The sequence below is a fragment of the Agelaius tricolor genome, unplaced genomic scaffold, assembly GCF_023055355.1.
Source record: "Agelaius tricolor isolate 1412-34295 unplaced genomic scaffold, bAgeTri1.0.p SCAF_33, whole genome shotgun sequence".
NCBI classification, from domain to species: Eukaryota; Metazoa; Chordata; class Aves; order Passeriformes; family Icteridae; genus Agelaius; species Agelaius tricolor.
The window spans coordinates 2,664,535-2,684,075 of NW_027269293.1; the positions used below are offsets into that span (position 1 = coordinate 2,664,535).

Here is a 19,541-nt window from a genome sequence, read left to right on the forward strand (position 1 = left end):
TGGCACCAAAGCCAGACACAGCATCTGCAGCCCAGAGGGTCAGACAGAGACCAGAGTCCAGAGGTGGAAAAAAGAGAGAGGAATCATCTTTATTTGTGAAGTGTTAAGAGATGGAACAGCTCAATGCTAACCAGCAGTAAAGGTGTTAGACTGCCCTGAGCACCTGTCTGCTCACAGGCCCCCGAGTCACGATGGCTCAAGCACAAAGCACAAGCACAAAGCTGTTAAACCTTAAAACCACCCCCAGCCCCGGCTCGCCCTGCCCCTCCCCACTGCACAGACATGAACAACCCTTGGAATAAGTTACAGCAATCATTTATCCAGCATCCAGCTCCTGGCTGCACAGTAACCAAGAGCAGCTCGGCAGCAGCTGACCGGGAGTGTGCCCGACAGGGACACGCCAGGAACGAGCCCTGGCCAGGGAAAGGTGCAGCCTTGCTCCTGGTGATGCACTGGGAAAGACACAAAAACCCCTTCCTGAACCCTCTCAGCTCATCTCCCAACAGCCACCAAAGCAGCTCCTCCCTCACCCCCACAAGCAGGTGGGGCACAGCTGCATTGCCACCCCCCCTCCCCACTCTGTACCAACATGAAATAACCTAGGACAGAGACAGTCAAGAGACCCAGACTACTAGGAACAAAGGATTTACATTTTACAGGTAGAAAAACCCTCCCACGACTCTTTAAAAAAAAAAAAAAAAAAAAAAAGAAGTGTATTTTATATTCTACAACTTAAAAGTTTCCTTAGAAAGTGAAATAACTGAATCTCAAGGACGCACTAGAATATTCCATGGTGCTATTTTACCAAAAAAAAAAAAATTAAAAGAAAACAAAATTGTCCAGACGAGTTCTTCATCTACACATCACCTGGCAGGAGAGAAAGAAAAGCCAGTTAGATAAACCCTGCTGCACTGGGCTGGTGGTAGAGCTGGGCCAGCAGGGGCTCTGGCTTCTCCCAGAGAGCCCCAGCAGGCTCAGAGCTGCAGCTCCTGCCCCAGGCACTCACCTGGCCTCTCTCAGTTGGCGTTTCTCTGGCGGACGTTCTTGTCCTTGTGGTTTGTGGCATTGCTCTTCCTGGGGAGGGAGAAGGGAGGTGAGCAAAGGGAGAGCACAAAGCTCCCCCAGCAGCACCCCTCAGCCATTAATGTCCAAGCAGAGGGTGCAGATCAGATCCCAGAGCAGGGTCAGACACTGGTGCCACCCCAGGGATGTGTGGGGACATCAAATGAACCATGGTGGGACATCTCCCCCCACCGAGGATTATCCCGCACTGTCACAGACAGCTTCTATGAAAAAGTCTTTTTTTAAGATTTTTTTCTTCCTGAGAAGCTGAGAGGCCTCAAGAACAAAATGTAAACAATGATTATCTGCTGCTGTGGAATGCAACAAGTAAATCTTTGATTGGCTCATGTTGTTGTTTCTAATTAATGGCCAATCACAGCCCAGCTGGCTCAGACAGAGAGCCCGAGCCACAAAGCTTTGTTATCATTCCTTCCTTTTCTATTCTTAGCCAGCCTTCTGATGAAATCCTTTCTTCTATTCTTTTAGTATGGTTTTAATGTAATATATATCATAAAATAATAAATCAAGCCTCCTGAAACATGGAATGAGATCCTCGTCTCTTCCCTCATCCCTGTGAACACCATCACACCACACCAGCCAGCTTTTATCATTGCATAAAGCTTTTATCTTTGGAGCAGATTCCCTGGCTGGATGAGATGTACCAGTACAAATCTGGCTAAATAGGAACAGGCAAAGAAGGTACTCACAGTGGTGCAGAGCCTCCATCATCATCTTCACATTCAGGACAGCACAGAAAATAGAAAACAAAAGATAAATAGTCAGGGAAGAGGACATACAAAGTGACCTCTGCCTCCCCTTAAAGCAGTGGGGAGTGCATTCCAGGCAGCCATTCCTCACCATTGAAAACTGAGGAGGGTGGGATCCATCCCCTGTGCTCACCCCCACGGCACCAGGACTTGGGATGGCTCCCAGATCCCAGCACACTCCCAGCAGGTGAAGGGGAAGCCAAACAGGATGTGTCAGGAAGGAGGCTTTAAAAGCAGCAGCAGCAGCAGGAAGCCCTCCTCCCTCCCCACACACAGGTTGTGCTACCAAAACAAACACTGCACACCACGTTCTGAGCAGCACAGCTAAGGAAACACCTCTGCCAACACGTGCCAAGCCTTTCACCAGCTCCCTGAGACCTGCACCTCCCAACAGGAGGCTCCCAGGTGTCCCCTTTGCTCCCCATCACCTTTTCTCCAGCCCTGGGCACCAGGATCTGCCCATGGCTGGTGAGAGGGCAGGGACAGACACATCTGGAACTACCTTTACTTACCAGGAGAGGTGGCACCCAGCAGCACAGAAAGGAAGAGTGGACAGGTAACACCAGCAAGGATATCACCCCTAAGACAGGTCAGACTGTCCCCATCCCAGGCCAGACTGTCCCCACCCCATCCCAGCGGGGTCCAGCTCACAGAAAGTTCTGGAGGGAATGTGCTATAGGAGCCTTCTCGAGCCAGGTTTAATAAGCTCTCTATAACACACCCAAGATAGCTCAGCTACCTTTGGAGGCATAAAAATCAGCAGGGTGGCTTCTGTGGCAGTGTTGGAAACAAAAAGATTCAATAAAAGGCAAAATAACAAACAGAGAAAAACTAAGCCAGGGGCAGGAGGTCCTTGCTCCTGGTAAAACACCTCACAAAAACCATTAGTTTCTTTGTTCACTTTTTCTAGTAAATTGCCCAACCGGGACTTTTTGGTTTCTGTCCAATTGGCCATCCTGAAGTCTGAGGTGAAGCCTCCCAGGCTATGAGGTGGCTTTTTTCACCTAATCGAGGAGAGAAACTCCTGGGCTTCTTTCCTTTTTTGAGGGGACAAAAGGGAGTTTTGTCACTCCATCAACAGGAAGCACATTCCTATAGGAACTGGCTCAGACAGGCCTCGCTGTCACCCCTCAGGAGGGGCACAGCTACAGAGACTTTGGGGCAGAAAAAAACCCAAATTATAGCAGGGAAGTGGGGGCAAAGCTACAGAGACTTTGGGGCAGAAAAAAACCCAAATTATACCAGGGAAGTGGGGGCAAAGCTACAGAGACTTTGGGGCAGAAAAAAACCCAAATTATACCAGGGAAGTGTGGGCAAAGCTACAGAGACTTTGGGGCAGAAAAAAACCCAAATTATACCAGGGAAGTGGGGGCAAAGCTACAGAGACTTTAGGGCAGAAAAAAACCAAATTATAGCAGGGAAGTGTGGGCAAAGCTACAGAGATTTTGGGGCAGAAAAAACCCTAATTATACCAGGGAAGTGGGGGCACAGCTACAGAGACTTTGGGGCAGAAAAAACCCCAAATTATAGCAGGGAAGTGGGGGCAAAGCTACAGAGATTTTGGGGCAGAAAAAAATCACTTTATACCAGGGCAGTGTAAAGCCATGTGTGGTTATCAAAGGGGTGTGATGCTGTCTCCTCATGCATGAGCATTTGGGAACTTGAGCTCCTCTTGCCAAGGAGCATCAGGACATTTCAGGACATTTACCTGTCTGTCAAAGCATCTCCTACAGATCAGCACCCCACAGACCTGGACTGATGGCACCACAAACCTGATCACAGAGCGTTTTCGCTGGGAGATGCAGCTTTAGGACATCTTTAGGACAGGGGTGCCAGAGGGGAAAACACCTGCTGGTTTCAACTGCCTGGAGTGGAATTCCAAGCCCTGCAATCAGGGCGGGGATCTGACATTTATCCCCTGAGCTGCTCCTGCAGGGGGCTCCGCAGGGTCCCGGGCAGGACGGATGCAGAGCATTCACACCGCATTGTTAACAGCATCAGATAAAGGAGCTGACACAATGCAGATCCCCGGCGATAAGGAAAGGGAGGAGCCGCTGCTTCCAGAACAGATTAAAGATAGCACCGGGTCTTTGAGATCCAGGATGTGCTGATGTGATGACCCAAAACATCCTGAACTGAACACAAGTTCAGCTGAGCCCGGTTTTGCAGAGCCACTGACACAGCTCCCAGCACCACAAAAGCTCTGGTAATTTATTTACAAACCACCTTGTCCAGAGTGGGAGCTGCCAAAGCAAACGCAGCCCTGCAGACACTCAAGCAGAGGAACTGGTGAGACAAAGGGTCAGGCTGACCTGCTCAGAATCCTCTCCTGCTCCAGACCTCACTGCAGCACTGCCACAAACAGCGCAACTCCAGGCAGCCTCACAGCTGAAGCACAGCCTGGTTCCTCAAAGGCCCTCAAACCACCCTTGGTCTGAGAGAGGGACCTCAGAACCACCCCTGCAAGCTGCAAACCACCTGATCTTCCCACACTCTTTGGTGTGACTTCAGGGTTTACCCCAGAACCTCGGGTCCCTCCCATGATAATTCCCTGCCAGGTGTGTCAGTCACCTCTCCTTTCCCCTCCCAGCACTGTCTGTCACTCCTGGCATTCCAGAAGGGATTGGCAGATTCAAAGGATGCCCTCTACCCCCGGGGTATGCTGCCCAGAAAAAGGTACCCAGATGTCTGTAAATCTTTGTTTCTATTGTCTCATATTGTCCTAATCCAAATTGTCCAAATTATTATTACTCTAATTATATTACTATTTTTATAGAATATAAATTATATATATATTCACTATATATACATGGTATATAAATATATTTATTTTATATATATTTAACTTTTAAAATTTTAAAAACAAGTGATTGGGCGTTTTTCACATGCATCATGTATGAAGTGTATGAATATACAAACAGGTTACTGCTTTTAAGGGTTAATCCTCTTTTAATGTGTGTCTTTTTTTGGGCTTATTTTGCCCAGAAAAAGGTACCCAGACTGTCCCTAACTCTTTGTTTCTATTGTCTCATATTGTCCTAATCCAAATTCTCTAAATTATTATTACTCTAATCATATTGCTATTTTTATAACCATTTTAATACTATTAAACTTTTAAAGTTTTAAAAAACCCACAGGTTTTTTTAAAATAGGCAAGTGATTGGCGTTTTTCACATGCATCATGTATGAAGTGTATGAATATACAACAGGTTATTGCTTTTAAGGGTTAATCCTCTGTTAATGTGTGCCCAGAAAAAAGTACCCAGACATCCATAACTCTTTATGTCTATTGTCTCATATTGTACTAATCCAAATTGCCCAAATTATTATTACTCTAATTATATTACTATTTTTATAGTACATAAATTATATAAATCCTATATATAAAAACTATATATAAAAATTATATATATTATTTTATAGATATATAAATATATAAATTTTATCTATATAACTTTTATAGAGATATATAAATATATACATTCATATATATAAAATTTCTATATTTTTATGTATAAATATGTATATAGATATATAAATATGTAAATTTTAGATATGATTTTTATAAATATATGAATTTTATAGAGAGAAAAATTATATATATATAAAATTCATATATATATAAATATATATGTATATAAAACAAATATATAAAAATATAAATATATAAATATATAATATTAAAATGCATATATAAATATGAAATATTAAAATTCATATATAAATATAAAAATACGAGAATTAATATATATAAAAATATAAAAATTATGAAAATTCATATATATATATATATATATATGAATTTTATATACACATAAAAATCTTCAAAATGTTAAAAAACAAGCGAGATCAGGCATTTTTTCACCAAAAACCCCATCTGCCTCTTACCGTCAGGAACCTCATCTGGCTTCCTCCTCTTCTCGTAGATGAAGATGATGGTGACCAGGACCAGCACCTCTGCCACGATGCCCAGGAAGGGCCAGAGCGCTGCCAGGCGGCTGCGCACGCGCAGGTTCACGGTGGCATCGCCCGTGCCCAGCGAGTTGGTGGCGTTGCAGAAATAATCCCCCGTGTCCTGCTCGATGTCCAGCTTCAGGATCCGCAGCTCCGTCTTGTTGCCGCTGGATTTGATGATGTACCTGCCAGAGGCGTTCTCCAGGCGCTGCAGGCAGGGGAAAATGGGGATTTATAGGGTCGGGTGTTCGCAAAAATTAAAATGAGTACTCTGTGTGTTGTGTTAGAAATCATGCTGTATTGTGAAAAATGATTGGCTCCTCACAAATATTAAAATTAATATTGTATGCACTATGTTAGAAATTTGATTGGCTCCTCACAAATATTAAAATGAGTACTCTGTGTGTTATGCTAGAAATCGTGCTGTATTGTGGAAAATGATTGGCTCTTCACAAATATTAGAATTAGTATTGTATGTGCTATGTTAGAAATTTGATCGGCTCCTCACAAATATTAAAATGAATACTCCATGTGTTATGCTAGAAATCGTGCTGTATTGTGGAAAATGATTGGCTCTTCACAAATATTAAAATGAATACTCTATGTGTTGTGTTAGAAATTATGCTGTATTGTGAAAAATGATTGGCTCTCCACAAATATTAAAATTAATATTATATGTGCTATGTTAGAAATTTGATCGGCTCCTCACAAATATTAAAATAAATACTCTGTGTGTTGTGTTAGAAAGTTATGCTGCATTAATCTCTTTTAAGTAGTGTGGTAAATATACCACAACTTGTAGGTAGTGTGGTAATTATACCACCACTTTAGGTTGTAGCATAAGATTAAAATGGAAACTATGCTATGTAAGATACTTGTTGTAACTTATGTAAGTAAGTAGCTTAATGTAAAAAATGTGTTTTATGATTGGCTCTTTGCAAACATTCAAATGAATATTATACGTGTTATGTTATAAAGTTTTGCTGTGTGGAAAAATGGGTATAATAGGATTGGCTCTTCACAAATATTAAAATGAATATTATATGTGTTTTATTAGAAAGTTATGCTGTATTAAGAAAAATGTGTATTTTATGATTTGCTTTTGGCAAATATTAAAATGAATACTCTATGTGTTATGTAGGAAAGTTAGCTTGTATTAATTTTCTTAAGTACTGCGTGTCCTTTTTCAGGCTTATTTTGCCCAGAAAGAGGTACCCAGACTATCCCTAACTCTTTGTTTTTATTGTCTCATATTGTCCTAATTCAAATTGTTCAAATTTTTGTTACTCTAATTATATTACTATTTTTATAATGATTTTATTACCGTTAAACTTATAAAATTTTAAAAACAGGTGATTGGCATTTTTCACAAGGAGGAAGAGGGTGATGGGTTTCTCTTAGAGCTAGGTTTTATGAACTTTTAGAGAATTTATCACACTTGAGATAGCTACCCCAAATGGCTTAAAATTAGCAGGATGGCTTTTGAGGTAGTGTTGGAAACAGAAAAAAGTTTAATAAAAGGCAAAATAACGAAGCTCTTACAGAGGAAAACTGAGCTAGAACATCCCATAAAAGATATTATTTCTTTCCTTCTCTTCCTTTTCCAGTGAATTACCCAGGTGGGACCTCTTGGCCTCTGACCAATTGGACAGCCCCAGGTCTGAGGCGTCTTTGTACCAAATTGGGAGAGAAATTTCTGGGCTTTTTGCCTTTTCAAGCATTAAAATAATAATTTAGCCACTCCATCAACAGGGAGAACATCAGGGCAGTGCTGAGAAATCCTTTTTTCTGGGGAGCACTGAGCTTTGGAATAACTGGTGCCACAAAGACAGGGGCAGGAGGGGAGAAGGAGGAAATACCAGCACTTACCCCATGCCCACTTTTGTGCCAGGACCAGGTGGTGACAGCAGGGAAGGAGGGATTCTTGCAGGTCAGCACCCCTGTGTCCCCCTCATTGCCATGCTCTGACTTCTTGTACGCCGTCACCTGGGGGGGAACTAGGCAAAAGGGGGGAAAAAAAAATCAAATTTGGACACCTCATTATAGAAATCACAGAGATTTGTGCTTCCTGCAGCTCGCCTCAACGAAATCAGCCACCCCAAAATCTCAGTCGGGTTGCTCCTCTCGCTAGTTTGGCATTTTTTAAAGAGCATCAAGCTGCTTCAGGAAAGGCTCAAAGAGATTTGTGCAGCAGGTTTTGTCCCTGTATCCATTATTCCTGTGGGAACATGCCCACAGAAGGGTGGTTTAATGCCAGATCTCAGGGCTGGGAGCAGCTTTTTCCAGCTGAAAAGACACTTTCTGCTTTAAAATCACCTTTCAAGCAGAAATTCAGTTGTAAATATGTGTTCCAAATGCATCTTGTTGATCTTTCAAAGGCTTGTGAATGGATGGTGCTGTCAGTCAGATATATTTTAATGGTAAAGATAGAAAACTCTACCAGGACAGGGGATCTGGACCATTATGGAGCAGCATGATGCAAAATCTTCCCAGGGAGTTTTTGGGTCTGTTAGAAATGGGAATTTCAGTATAAAAGTAATGCATCTGTCAGCATACATAATGGGAGTCCCACTTGTGGGAATTTGTTTGATTGTTTGCATCATGTATGAAATATATGAATATGCAACAAGCTATTGCTTTTTAAAGTGTTGTTTAAACCACTTTTTAATTGGTGTTTTGTGGAGGCCTGGTTGCAAATAACTTGTACAGTGATTAGCTCTGAAATATAAGCTTTTTTATTTAGTCAACAACCTCCAGCAAAGTGTTCAGGAGGTCACAGCTTCCCCACATGCCCTCCTCAGACCCCAGGAGCAAAGGGATGAAATTACCAGAAATATTCACTTGTCCTCTGATCTGTGGGTTGGCTTCAAAGATGCACTCGTAGATGCCAGAGTGCTCCTCCATCGTCCCCTCAATTCTGCCAAAAACAGGACTCAGGTAAGCACAACTTGACAGCAAAATTTAATTTATCCAGAGATTCTGACCCTCCACACTTAGGGAATCACACACACAACAGCATCAGCAGCCTCCTCCATAGGAAATTTCTGTCACTGCAGAAAGAACACAAGCACACAGCGCTGCTCTCGAGGTGAAGAAGGGAAGTTTATTTTCTGATTTTAACATTTGTAGTTTTTTAAAAGTGACAGTGGATTGGAGGGTGACAGTGCCACCTCTGCAAGGACACTGGACAAACAGTCCATGAAATTTCTTCTCCTCCATAAAAGAATGCAAAACAATGAGTTATTTACAGAAAGTGTGTGAGAAAGTTCGCTACAAGAATGTCAACATCAGAAAGCTTAGAAAAACTTAAAAAATCAGGGTGACATCCCCAGGGCACTGGCACAGGTGTGAGGTGCCCCCATGGCACTACAGGACATGAAACAACACAAGTGCACACAATGCTGCTTTCAAGGTGAAGAAAATTGAAGTTTATTTTCTGATTTTAACATTTGTAGTTTTTTAAAAGTGACAGTGGATTGGAGGGTGACAGTGCCACCTCTGCAATGACACTGGACAAACAGTCCATCAAATTTCTTCTCCTCCATAAAAGAATGCAAAACAATGAGTTATTTACAGAAAGTGTGTGAGAAAGTTTGCTACAAGAATGTCAACATCAGAAGGCCTAGAAAAATCTTAAAAAAAAATCAGAACAACAAATGTCCCCCATTCCAGCAGAATATTTATGTTGCACCGTGTACCTACAGCAAGCCAAGCCTCCTCACACACTGAGGGTGGCAGAAGAGGGTTTCATGCTCACCATGTCTATCAAGCTCTGATCACTGTTCCAGCTCAGTGAAACACATGGCAAAGATCACCCAGGCCGTGCTGCTTTGGATTGATCCCCTCACAGAGGAAAAAAAAACCTCACATTCTCCTTCCTGTAAAGCTGCTGCAATGAGATTTAGTGGATTATGCAGCCCTGCAACAAACATCCCATTCTGCTGCTCAGTAATACCCACTCGAGGGAAGGGGCCCACGCTTTGTCCCATGGCTGCACTGGGACAAGGAGCTGTTTGTTGGTTCTGCCCTGCACAGCTCTTCCCACTTCCAAAAACCACTCAGCTGAGGAATTGAGGTCACACGAGGGAGGCTGGGTTATAAATACTTTAATCCTTGTTCAGCTCCCTGTTGCTATGGGGAGACAGGCACGTCTGCAGTGCCACACAAAGGGACATGATGCCTCCACAGCTGCTGGGTCACTGCCAGCCAGGCCTGAGTGTAATCAGAAAGGAAAGCTCACTGCACTGCCACAATAAGGCTGCTATTCCTGCACCCAACTCCTTCTGGGACTCTGGGAAGGGAAGCTCCAAGTAGAAATAACATGTGCCACCCTTATTTTTTAAGGTTTTCCAAGCCTTCTGACGCTTACGTTCTTGTAACAAACTTCCTGTAAATATTGTTTTGCATTATTTATAGAGGAAGAGAAATTTGATGGACTGTTGGTTTGTCCAGTGTCATTGCAGAGGTGGCACTTTCACCCTCCAATCCACTGTTACTTATAGAAATCAATAAGTGTTAAAGTCAGAAAATAAACTTCCCTTTTTTCACCTTGAAAACAGCAGTGTGGTGTTCTGTGTCCTATAGTGACAAACTGGAGCCTCTTGCTGGTGGCCTGCCCAGAGCAGGGTTCCTTCAAAGCTCTGGAACGCTGAACAGCCAGAGTCCAGCTGAACACCTGCTTAAAATCAGGAAATCTCTTTCTAAGAGGATATTTGTGGCACAAAACTGCCCCTTTCTCCTCCTTTTCGCTGCCTATAAAGGAGAGTGGCCTCACCAAAACTCTGTTAACCCCACCCCATCAACAGAGCTGCCAGAACTCAGCCCTGGTTCCAGCTGAAGCAAACACCAGCTGCTTTCTGGGCTAAAAAACCTGCCTGTGGCCAGGTTCTGACCTTGCCCTGACACTCACGTGTAGCTGGTAGAAGCACCCGAGTTGCTGTCCTCCTGCAGGGTCTTCTCCTTGTGAATCCACTTGTGGCCAGTGATGGGGAGTTGTGGTGCAGATATGCTACAGCTCAGGGTCACCTTGTCAGGACCCACAGTGACATTAGTAACAATTTCTGGACCTGCATTGGTAAAAAAATTGGATTTAAGTTAACCCAGGGTACAACAGAGCTGACGCGGTGCCCAAGAACCTGCAACGCAAACCCCACAGAGCTCCTTGTCCCTATTCCCAGCTCCCACTTACCTTCACACAGCTCCCTACCAGACCTGGCCAGCAGCAGGGTGTCCCCAAGGGCAGCTGAGCAGCCCTGGGATGGCCCTGCAGCTGCTCCCCCCAGGAGCAGGCTGGCTGCTGTGTCCTGCACCACTGGAATCTCCGTGTCCCTGCCACGGCTGCAGCCCCAGTGCTCAATAAGCAATGGAAAAGGTCACTCTGAAGGGCAGAGCACGGCTCTGCTGCTGCTGGGAGCCACCACAGAGCTCGTGTGCCAACACCTCCCAGCACCTGAGCAGCTCCAGACACCTGCAGGGAGCACAGAGGGCAGCCAAGACCCTCTGCAGTGAGACAGGATTGCGTGACAGCCCCAAAGGGTTTGGGGAGAATGGCTCCAGGGAGAGCTCAGAGCCCTGGCTCCGAGAGGTCCTGGGCCTCCTCCATGTGCCAGGCAGCAGTAAATTATGCAAGCTAAGATGACTCAGGCATTTCTACTCGTAAGAGGCTGTCCGAGAAGGCAGCTGCCATCAGCAGCACCACTGCACAGCCCCAGTGCCACTACAGCCCCTACCCTCCCACCCCATTCCTGCCAGGTCTGACAGGCACTTGGCATTTCCTCCTATCCAAATGCCACTGGAAGAAGGGTCCTGCTGGAGCTCTGCACTCCATTCCTGCTGGAAAGGCAGCTCTCCTAACTCCAGCACTCACAGGGAGACCTCAGCAGGATTTTAGCCCCCTCCCCGTTTCTAGCTCTGGAAGCAGCCTGGGTGCTGCAACACTCTGTGAGTGGGAACCTGTCACAGACATCCTTTATGGAAAAATCTTTTCCTTAGGATTTTTCCTCCTGAGAAGCTGAGAGGCCTCAGGAACAAAATGTAAACATTGATTATCTGCTGCTGTGGAATGCAATGGGTGCATCTGGGATTGGGCTCATGTGGTTGTTTCTAATTAATGGCCAATCACAGTCAGCTGGCTCAGACAAAAAGTCTTTGTTATCATTCCTTCTTTTTCTGTTCTTAGCCAGCCTTCTGATGAAATCCTTTCTTCTATTCTTTTAGTATAGTTTTACTATAATATATATCATAAAATAATGAATCAAGCCCTCCCAAACATGGAGTCACAGCCTCGTCTCTTCCCTCATCCTGAGACCCCTGTGAACACGGTCACAGGAACCCAGCCACATCCACAGGACAAGCAACACCACCAACACTCAGGTGTCACACAGACACGGCCATTTCAAAAACGGTTGCATCTCAGACCTCAAAGCAAGATTTTTGGTTTTTTCCCCCACCAAGAGTCTGGGTTCACCAGCACGGAAGCGAGCTGAAAGCAGGGCTGCTGCAAGGAGAAGGAGCTGGATGAGCTGCAAGGAAGGGCTGCTGGTCAGTGGTGGTTGGGGAAGAGTCAACCACAGAATGAAGGTTTAATTCTGCAGCCAGGCGCTCAGGGAAGCGGCAACTTCCAGGTTCTTTGGCTCCGGAAAAGGCGCGGGATGGCCGGAGGGCGAATTTTTTGATCGGGGAGAAGCCACAACCCTTTTTGAGCAGCGGGTCAAGTCACAGGTAGTGGTGGTGGTTTGGGGGGACATCAACACAGGGTGGGAGTCTCTGACTTCTACAGCTGGGGTGGGAGGGTGGGGAGAGCTTTCAGGACACGGGTGCGGGGGTGAGCACGGCGGGAGACTCGAGACACCGGTGTCCGAGCAAAGTGCCAAGGCCTCGGCGTGCGGCCACTCACGTTCGATGACAAAAACGTTCGCCTGGGAACGGATCCACTTGACTTTGGGGCTCTTCGACAAGTGGTTGCGGTCGGGGTCGTTGCTGGCCCTGCACTCGTACATGCCCGAGTCGTCGGCCGTGAGGTTGGCGATGGAGATGGTGCTGGTGGAGTGCAGGTTGTAGGTGGCGTTGATTTTGACACGGTCCTGCCGTGCGCCATCCCAGAGCTGGGCATGGGTCTCATTGGGGTCGTTGCCCTCAAACCACCACTGGATCTCGGGGATGGGATTGCCAATCGCCTCGCAGTACAGCTCCACGCTGTCCTGAGCCAGTCTCTTTTGAGACAGCGGTGACTTTATAAAACCAGCTATGAGTTGGAGAGGTATTAGTGCAAAGTGTTAGTGCAAAGCAAGAACTCACCTTCCACCAGCAAAAACAACCCTCGGCGGCTGAGCAGAGGCTGCAAGCTGTGTGCACATCAGTGTGCTCATCCCTCCCTCCCCTCCACACTCTGAGCTCTGCCTGGCTCGCCTGCATTCTGCATTTCCACTGCAAAACCAGCACTCAGTTCGTGCCACTATCCAAACTGGATGCCCCACCTGCTGTGAGGGACAGCCCAAGGCCCCTAAGCACAATAAAACCATCAATTTGTGTTTCAGGGGCTTATGCAGCCCCCACATTCCCCAGCCTGGTGCTGCACCAGGTCACCTCAGCATGGAAAGCTGGGGACAGCAAGGCAGCAGGACCCTGAGCCCCCTCAGAGCCAGTTTTATGAAGACAACTGCGGTGGGAAAAGAGCTTCAGTGAGCCCCTGTGGCCTCAAGGGGAACGTGTCTGTTCCCCCTCAGTGCACAGCCCTGGGCTGCCTGACTAATTTGGAGCTGGCCGGGGTCCAGGCCCCCCCCTTGCTGAGCCATGGCACAGCCACACGTACCAGCCACACATGGACCAGCCCACACACCCTCCTTCCATCCCTCAGCCCCTCAAAGTGCCCAGCAGGCACCCCTGAGCACAACCCCGAGGCCAGAACTTCTTTGGGAGAGGCAGAAAGTCTCGCAGACCGCAAGATGTCACGAGGCAGGTGAGGAAAAGTGTAAATTTGTTGTCATACAAACAGAGAAATCTGATTTTTCATCTCGGGCAAGACCAGCCTGCAGAGCTGAACTGGTAACCAACACAGCAGAGGCACAGGCAGCAGCTGCAGGCTGGAATTTTGGGTGTTTTTCCCTCTGCCCTTGCAGCCAGAGGGTTCAGTGCTGGAATCAGCCAGTTCAAAGGTCAGTCCCTATTGGAATTAAATACCTGCAGTGCAGCTGCCAAACAACCTCGGGCTCCAGCCCCAGCTCCAGGAGCCCTTCCCAGGGCAGGCAGGAAGGGGGAGGCTCAGCAGCTCCACTTGGAGAAAAACCATCAGGCACAAGCAGAGCTCACTACGTGACCCAGCCCCAGCCAGATTTCAGAAGGAGCTTGAGACACATCCTTCCTGTACTAACAGGCACCCCAAGAACCTTCCAGGAATTAATTAGCTCAGTTGAAAGCACTTTGTGATTGCACACAACCCTCCACGGATGCACCATGACGTACAGGCACAGAGGAACTGGGCTTAGAAGGAGTTTTTGGGGGTTTTGAAAGCCTGGAGATGTTTTAACAGGAAATCCTAAGAGGAAGAAATCAGTGTCACAAACCCAAGTTTGCTCAAACTCTAGAAAGACACAAGTTAGCCCATAAGCTAAGCTTGATTCCTAGAAAAATTAATTCCGTATTTTTAAAGGAAAAAGTAGCTTTTCTTACTAAAGCTATAAAAGTTTTGAAGAATAAGCATGGCTGAAAGAGAAAGGATCCCTCATTGTGGGGTGACCAAGGCACTCCAAGGAGAAAGCAGACACCAATTTATCCAAGCAGGAGGTTCAGGGGTACCCAGAGGTGTTATGGGATGGGGCCATCAGCTGGGTTCCACCCCCAGAACCACGCCAGAAGGGTTTTTTCCACACCACAGCCCTGTGATCAAACACTCCCAAGGCTGCCAAGCCCTGGAACTGCCCACAGCACTTTGTGTGAGCCCGTCTGCTCCGAGCGCAGCCCGAGTTAAAGCGGGAGCTGGTAAAGATCAAGGGGTTTACAGCTACAAGGTGATTACTGTACGCTGACAAAATAAGCTCTGCAAGGTTATTTGCTGCGAGTTAGAGGGTGCCTCGTGCAGTTCAAACAGGTTAAAAGGCTCCAGCAAGCAGCAGCAAGCACCACTCACATTCCCATGGGATTAATGCCCTCCCTGGGCTCTCTGGGCTGGGGAAAATGCCTGTGGAGCTCAAGGTACAGGAGAATGACCAGCAGAAAACCACTGGGATCGATCAGGGGTGCTGCCACATTTTCCAGAGAGTGAGAGGCTGCAAGTGGGGCAGTTCAAACAGGTTAAAAGGCTCCAGCAAGCAGCACTCACATTCCCACGGGATTAATGCCCTCCCTGTCCTGAGCAGGAAATCCCAACCGTGGGCTCTCGGGGCTGGGGAAAGCGCTTGTCCAGCCCAAGGTACAGGAGAATGACCAGCAGAAAACCACTGGGATCGCTCAGGGCTGCTGCCACATTTTCCAGAGGGTGAGAGGCTGCAAGAAGGGCTCAGCTCCCAAAGCCCAGACGCTCCCCACAGGGCTGAGCCCGGATGCCTCCCCGGGCACAGCGCGGTATCCGAGCCAGCAGGACAGCAGGGGAGGCAGGGAGAGAGCAGATAACATTCTCCAGAGTCACCTTCAGACTAAAAACAACCTCTCCCCCCGCAGAGGGAGGAGTCCCCGGGGTGCTCACAGCAGTGGGACGTGCTTGGGGTGGCAGAGCCTGGCCAGAGCCCCGCTGGGGCCGTGTTCCTGCCTGGCCTGAGCTTTGATTCCCGGTTTGGGAAGGGGATCATTGAGGATCCAACCCTTTTTCTGCCATTTGAAAGAGCTATAAAAGCTGCCCTTAAGCTTTGCACAGCCAGGTCAAAGTCAGGGTCCCTCCCCGTGAGGGCACAGAGTCCAGACACAAACTGACCCATGCTCTGTGGGGCGAGCTGCTACGCAGTGTGCTCCATAAAGCCAAACCTAAACCTGCTCAGAGGCCAACCCCCATTCTCTAAACCCCAGTGTGCTCCATAAAGCCAAACCTAAACCTGCTCAGAGGCCAAACCCCATTCTCTAAACCCCAGTGTGCTCCATAAAGCCAAACCTAAACCTGCTCAGAGGCCAACCCCCATTCTCTAAACCCCAGTCTGCTCCATAAAGCCAAACCTAAACCTGCTCAGAGGCCAACCCCCATTCTCTAAACCCCAGTGTGCTCCATAAAGCCAAACCTAAACCTGCTCAGAGGCCAAACCCCATTCTCTAAACCCCAGTCTGCTCCATAAAGCCAAACCTAAACCTGCTCAGAGGCCCAAACCCCAGTCTCCAGCCCCTAATCTCCATAAAGCCAAGCCACAGATGAGAGGCCAAACCCCACTCTGCTCCCTGGAGGCACCAGCACAGCTCCACACCAAGCCCAGGCATGGCCAGGCAGGACATGGGCATTACACAACTGATGGGCCAGCTCGGTTTTTCCAGGGTTTTTCCCACCCAGGGCAGGAATTGCCTCCTCCCCATCCCACTGGTGCCAGTCCCAGGCTGGAGAAAGCCTCAGGAACCCCTCGGGGGCACAGAGGGAGCGGGATGTGGCCAAGCTGGGCAGCTCCAGGTGAAAATTGGGAGGTTTAGAAGGAGGCTCTGCCCTGCAGAATTAAAACGCAATTCTGTAAAAAGAAACTATTAGAACACACACTTTCCATGACCCACACACTCCTTGAGTCTTAAGGTTCGGTTCTACCGGGCTGAATTAAGTGCAAATAGGCTACAAATTGTTTAAGAATTCAGAACGCCGAGCACCCAGGACCAGCGACCGAACCGAGCCTCTTCCATCCGCACCTCGGGCACGGGGAGAGCCCGGCCGGGTTCGCCGTGAGCTCCTCCCAAACCTGCGGGGGTGAAAAGGGGAGCCCAGCCCCGGGTACAGCTCTCGGTGCCCTCCGGGGCTGCGGAGCCCCGGCCCCGGGCAGAGCTCCCGGTGCCCACCGGGGGCTGCGGAGCCGCCGCCCCGCACCGGACCCGCTCCGCCCCGCGGATTATCCCGAACATCTTTAAGGTTTTTTAAAGCCCGTGGGAGACTCGTTGCTGCTCCTCAGCCACGGAAACCGGAGAAGCGGCTGCGGGGAATAAACTCCTGGGTGTTCCTAAGGAGAAAACAACCCAGCGCGGTCCCGGTCGCTCCGCCGGTTTAAGAGACCACAGGGCACGCGGCGCATCCTCCGCTCGATCTCCGGGACTGCCCGACGGCTGCGCCGAGCCCAGCCCGGCCCGGCCATGCCCGGATAACCCCAGGGCGCCTCCGCTCCCCCGGCCCCGCCCGCCGCGGACGTGCCCCGCCGCAGGCGCCCGCGCCGCCGCTCCTCCCCCCCCCACCCGCCGCTCCCGGAGCCGGCCCGGAGCCCACCCGCGGGGCCGGGATTCTGCCCAAGCCCCTCGGAGCCCCCGCGGAACGCCCCTCGGTCCAACCCCCCCCGCTAACCCCCCGCCACCCCGGTCCGCCTGAATGGACCCCCCCCCAGCCCGGAGCCAGCCCGGCTCGCCCCGGTCCGGTCCGTACTTGTCCCCGCGGCGCCGGCGGCCATCGAGCACAAGACGAGCAGCGCCAGGACCGCGCGCGTTCCCGCCGCGCCCGCCGCCATCTCCGCACGCGCCCCCGCCGCGCCGCGCGCGCGCTATAACCGCGACCGGGGGCACCGGGGGGAGGCGGGGCCACGTGGAGCACCGCCCCCTCGCCCCCAGCCGCTCAGCCAATCGCGCTGCGCTGCGCCGCGCAGACCCCGCCCATTCGGCGCGGCGCGGCCAATCAGAGATGAGATCGCGCCGAGCGCCTTCTCCTCTCTCCTGGCCCCGAGGGCAGAGCCGGTTCGGGCCGGTCCCGCCCGGCCGCGCCCACTTACCGGGACAGCCAATGGGAACGCGCCTTGTGGGCGGGGCTGAGGGTCCCGGGGGTGCCCCCGGTGCGGCCGCTGCCCCGGGCGGGTCCGGGAGCGCGGAGGGACGGGGGGGAGGCGAGCAGGCCCGCACGTGTCCGTGCCTGCCGAGCCGGGGCACGCACGCACCGGGGGCAGCACCGGGACGCGTACGCCCGCCAGGCCACGCGGCTCCGCGTGGGCAGAGTCACGGGGGAGCCGGCGGGGGCTCGGGCAGGCGGGTCCCCGCTGTGAAAAATGCGTATTTTATGATTGGCTTTTCGCAAATGTTAAAATGAATATTATATGTGTTGTGTTAGAAAGTGATGCTGTATTAATTCTCTTAAGTAGCGTGGTAAATATAGTTTTGGGTTATAAAAAATGCTAAAATAGAAACGATGCTATGTAAGATACTTTTCTTTAAAGAAGGGACTCGCAGCGAGATAGCAGCCACAGGACACCTGAATCTTTCAGACAAAGAGAATCTATTGCTCCATTATCAGAAGAAACGAACTTCTTCCCACCTCGAAGGCGCTGTTAGGATTCAGAGGAAGATGTTGATGATGACCATAGAGAATCCTGTATTTGAATGGAATTTATGCATCATGCATAAATATGCAACAGACTGTTGCTTTTAAGAGTTAATTTTTTGCTAACTGTGTCCTTTTTTGGGCTCGTGCTGCCCAGAAAAAGGTACCCGGACATCCGTAACTCTTTGTCTCTATTGTCTCATATTGTCCTAATCCAAATTGTCCAAATTATTATTACTCTAATTCTATTACTATTTTAATAACCATTTTATTACTATTAAAATTTTAAAACCAAGTGACTGGGCGTTTCTCGCACCGGGCGGGTCCCGGAGGTTGCCGGGGGCGCACGGGGTGAGGCGGACAGCGGCATGCGTGGGAAGGGAACCAGCAGCGCTTCCTCAGCGCGGGGAGTCCGGCCCGGACAACGGGACAGTGGCTCCTGCGGGGACACCGCGGCCAGGACAGAGCAGCTCGACCTGGCCCTGTCCCACAGCCCCGTCCGGACCCCCAGAGGTCCTCAGATTTATTTGTCCTGCGGCTGCTATCTCGCTGCGAGTCCTTTCTTTCAAAAAAAAAAAAAAGTATCTTACATAGCATCGTTTCTATTTTAACATTTTTTTATAAGCCAAAACTACATTTACCACGCTACTTAAGAGAATTAATACAGCATCACTTTCTAACACAACACATATAGTGTGAAAAACGCCAATCGCTTGTTTTTAAAATTTTTAAAGTTTAATAGTAATAAAATGGTTATAAAAATAGTAATAGAATTAGAGTAATAATAATTTGGACAATTTGCATTAGGACTGTATGAGACAACAAATAGAGTTATGGACAGTCCAGGTAACTTTTCCTGGGCAGCATGAGCCCAAAAAAGGACCCACATTAACAGAGGATTAACCCTTAAAAACAATAACCTGTTGCATATTCATACATCTCATACATGATGCATAAATTCCATTCAAATTCAGGATTCTGTCTGGTCGTTGTCAACATCTTCCTCTGAATCCTCAAACAGCACCTTTGAGGCAGGAAGAAGTTTCTTCTGATAATGGAGCAATAAATTCTCTTTCTCTGAAAGATTCAGGTGTCCTGTGACTGCTATCTTGCTGCGAGTCCTTTCTTTAAAATAAAGTATCTTACATAGCATCGTTTCTATTTCAACATTTTTTTATAACCCAAAACTATATTTACCACGCTACTTAAGAGAATTAATACAGCACCACTTTCTAACACAACACATATAATATTCATTTTAATATGTGCGAAAAGCCAATCATAAAATACGCATTTTTCACAGTTTTTAAGCCGTTGCAGAGCACTGGGATAAATCAGCCTTCTCCAAGGGG

General features: G+C 48.5%; 1 protein-coding gene across 2 annotated transcripts; it reads right to left on the minus strand.

Annotated features, from left to right (window-relative positions):
- Positions 1–64: 64 nt before the first annotated feature.
- Positions 65–17,464, minus strand: BSG (basigin (Ok blood group)). 2 transcript variants are annotated; one of them, XM_071452132.1, is made up of 9 exons: positions 17,308–17,455; positions 12,679–13,026; positions 10,693–10,849; positions 8,612–8,700; positions 7,653–7,780; positions 5,718–5,991; positions 1,770–1,794; positions 1,007–1,074; positions 65–867 (listed from the first exon to the last, which is right to left on the minus strand). In XM_071452132.1, exons 1-8 carry the CDS (start codon positions 17,387–17,389, stop codon positions 1,017–1,019), a joined length of 1,161 nt encoding a protein of 386 aa, XP_071308233.1. In that variant the 5' UTR covers positions 17,390–17,455; the 3' UTR covers positions 65–867; positions 1,007–1,016. The 2 variants fall into 2 exon arrangements, with proteins under 2 accessions (XP_071308233.1, XP_071308234.1); XM_071452133.1 differs by lacking the exon at positions 12,679–13,026 and having other exon boundaries at positions 17,308–17,464.
- Positions 17,465–19,541: the final 2,077 nt, after the last annotated feature.

Bases quoted from the DNA above. Each gene is read 5' to 3' on its own strand.
- BSG (XM_071452132.1), bottom strand. From the start codon at position 17,389: ATGGCGGCGGGCGCGGCGGGAACGCGCGCGGTCCTGGCGCTGCTCGTC. The intron at 8,701-10,692 runs GTGAGTGTCAGG...TGTTTTTGGCAG, and splicing joins GGTGCTTCTACCAGCTACAC to AATTGAGGGGACGATGGAGG. The intron at 5,992-7,652 runs GTAAGTGCTGGT...CCCTGCCTGCAG, and splicing joins GGCACAAAAGTGGGCATGGG to CGCCTGGAGAACGCCTCTGG.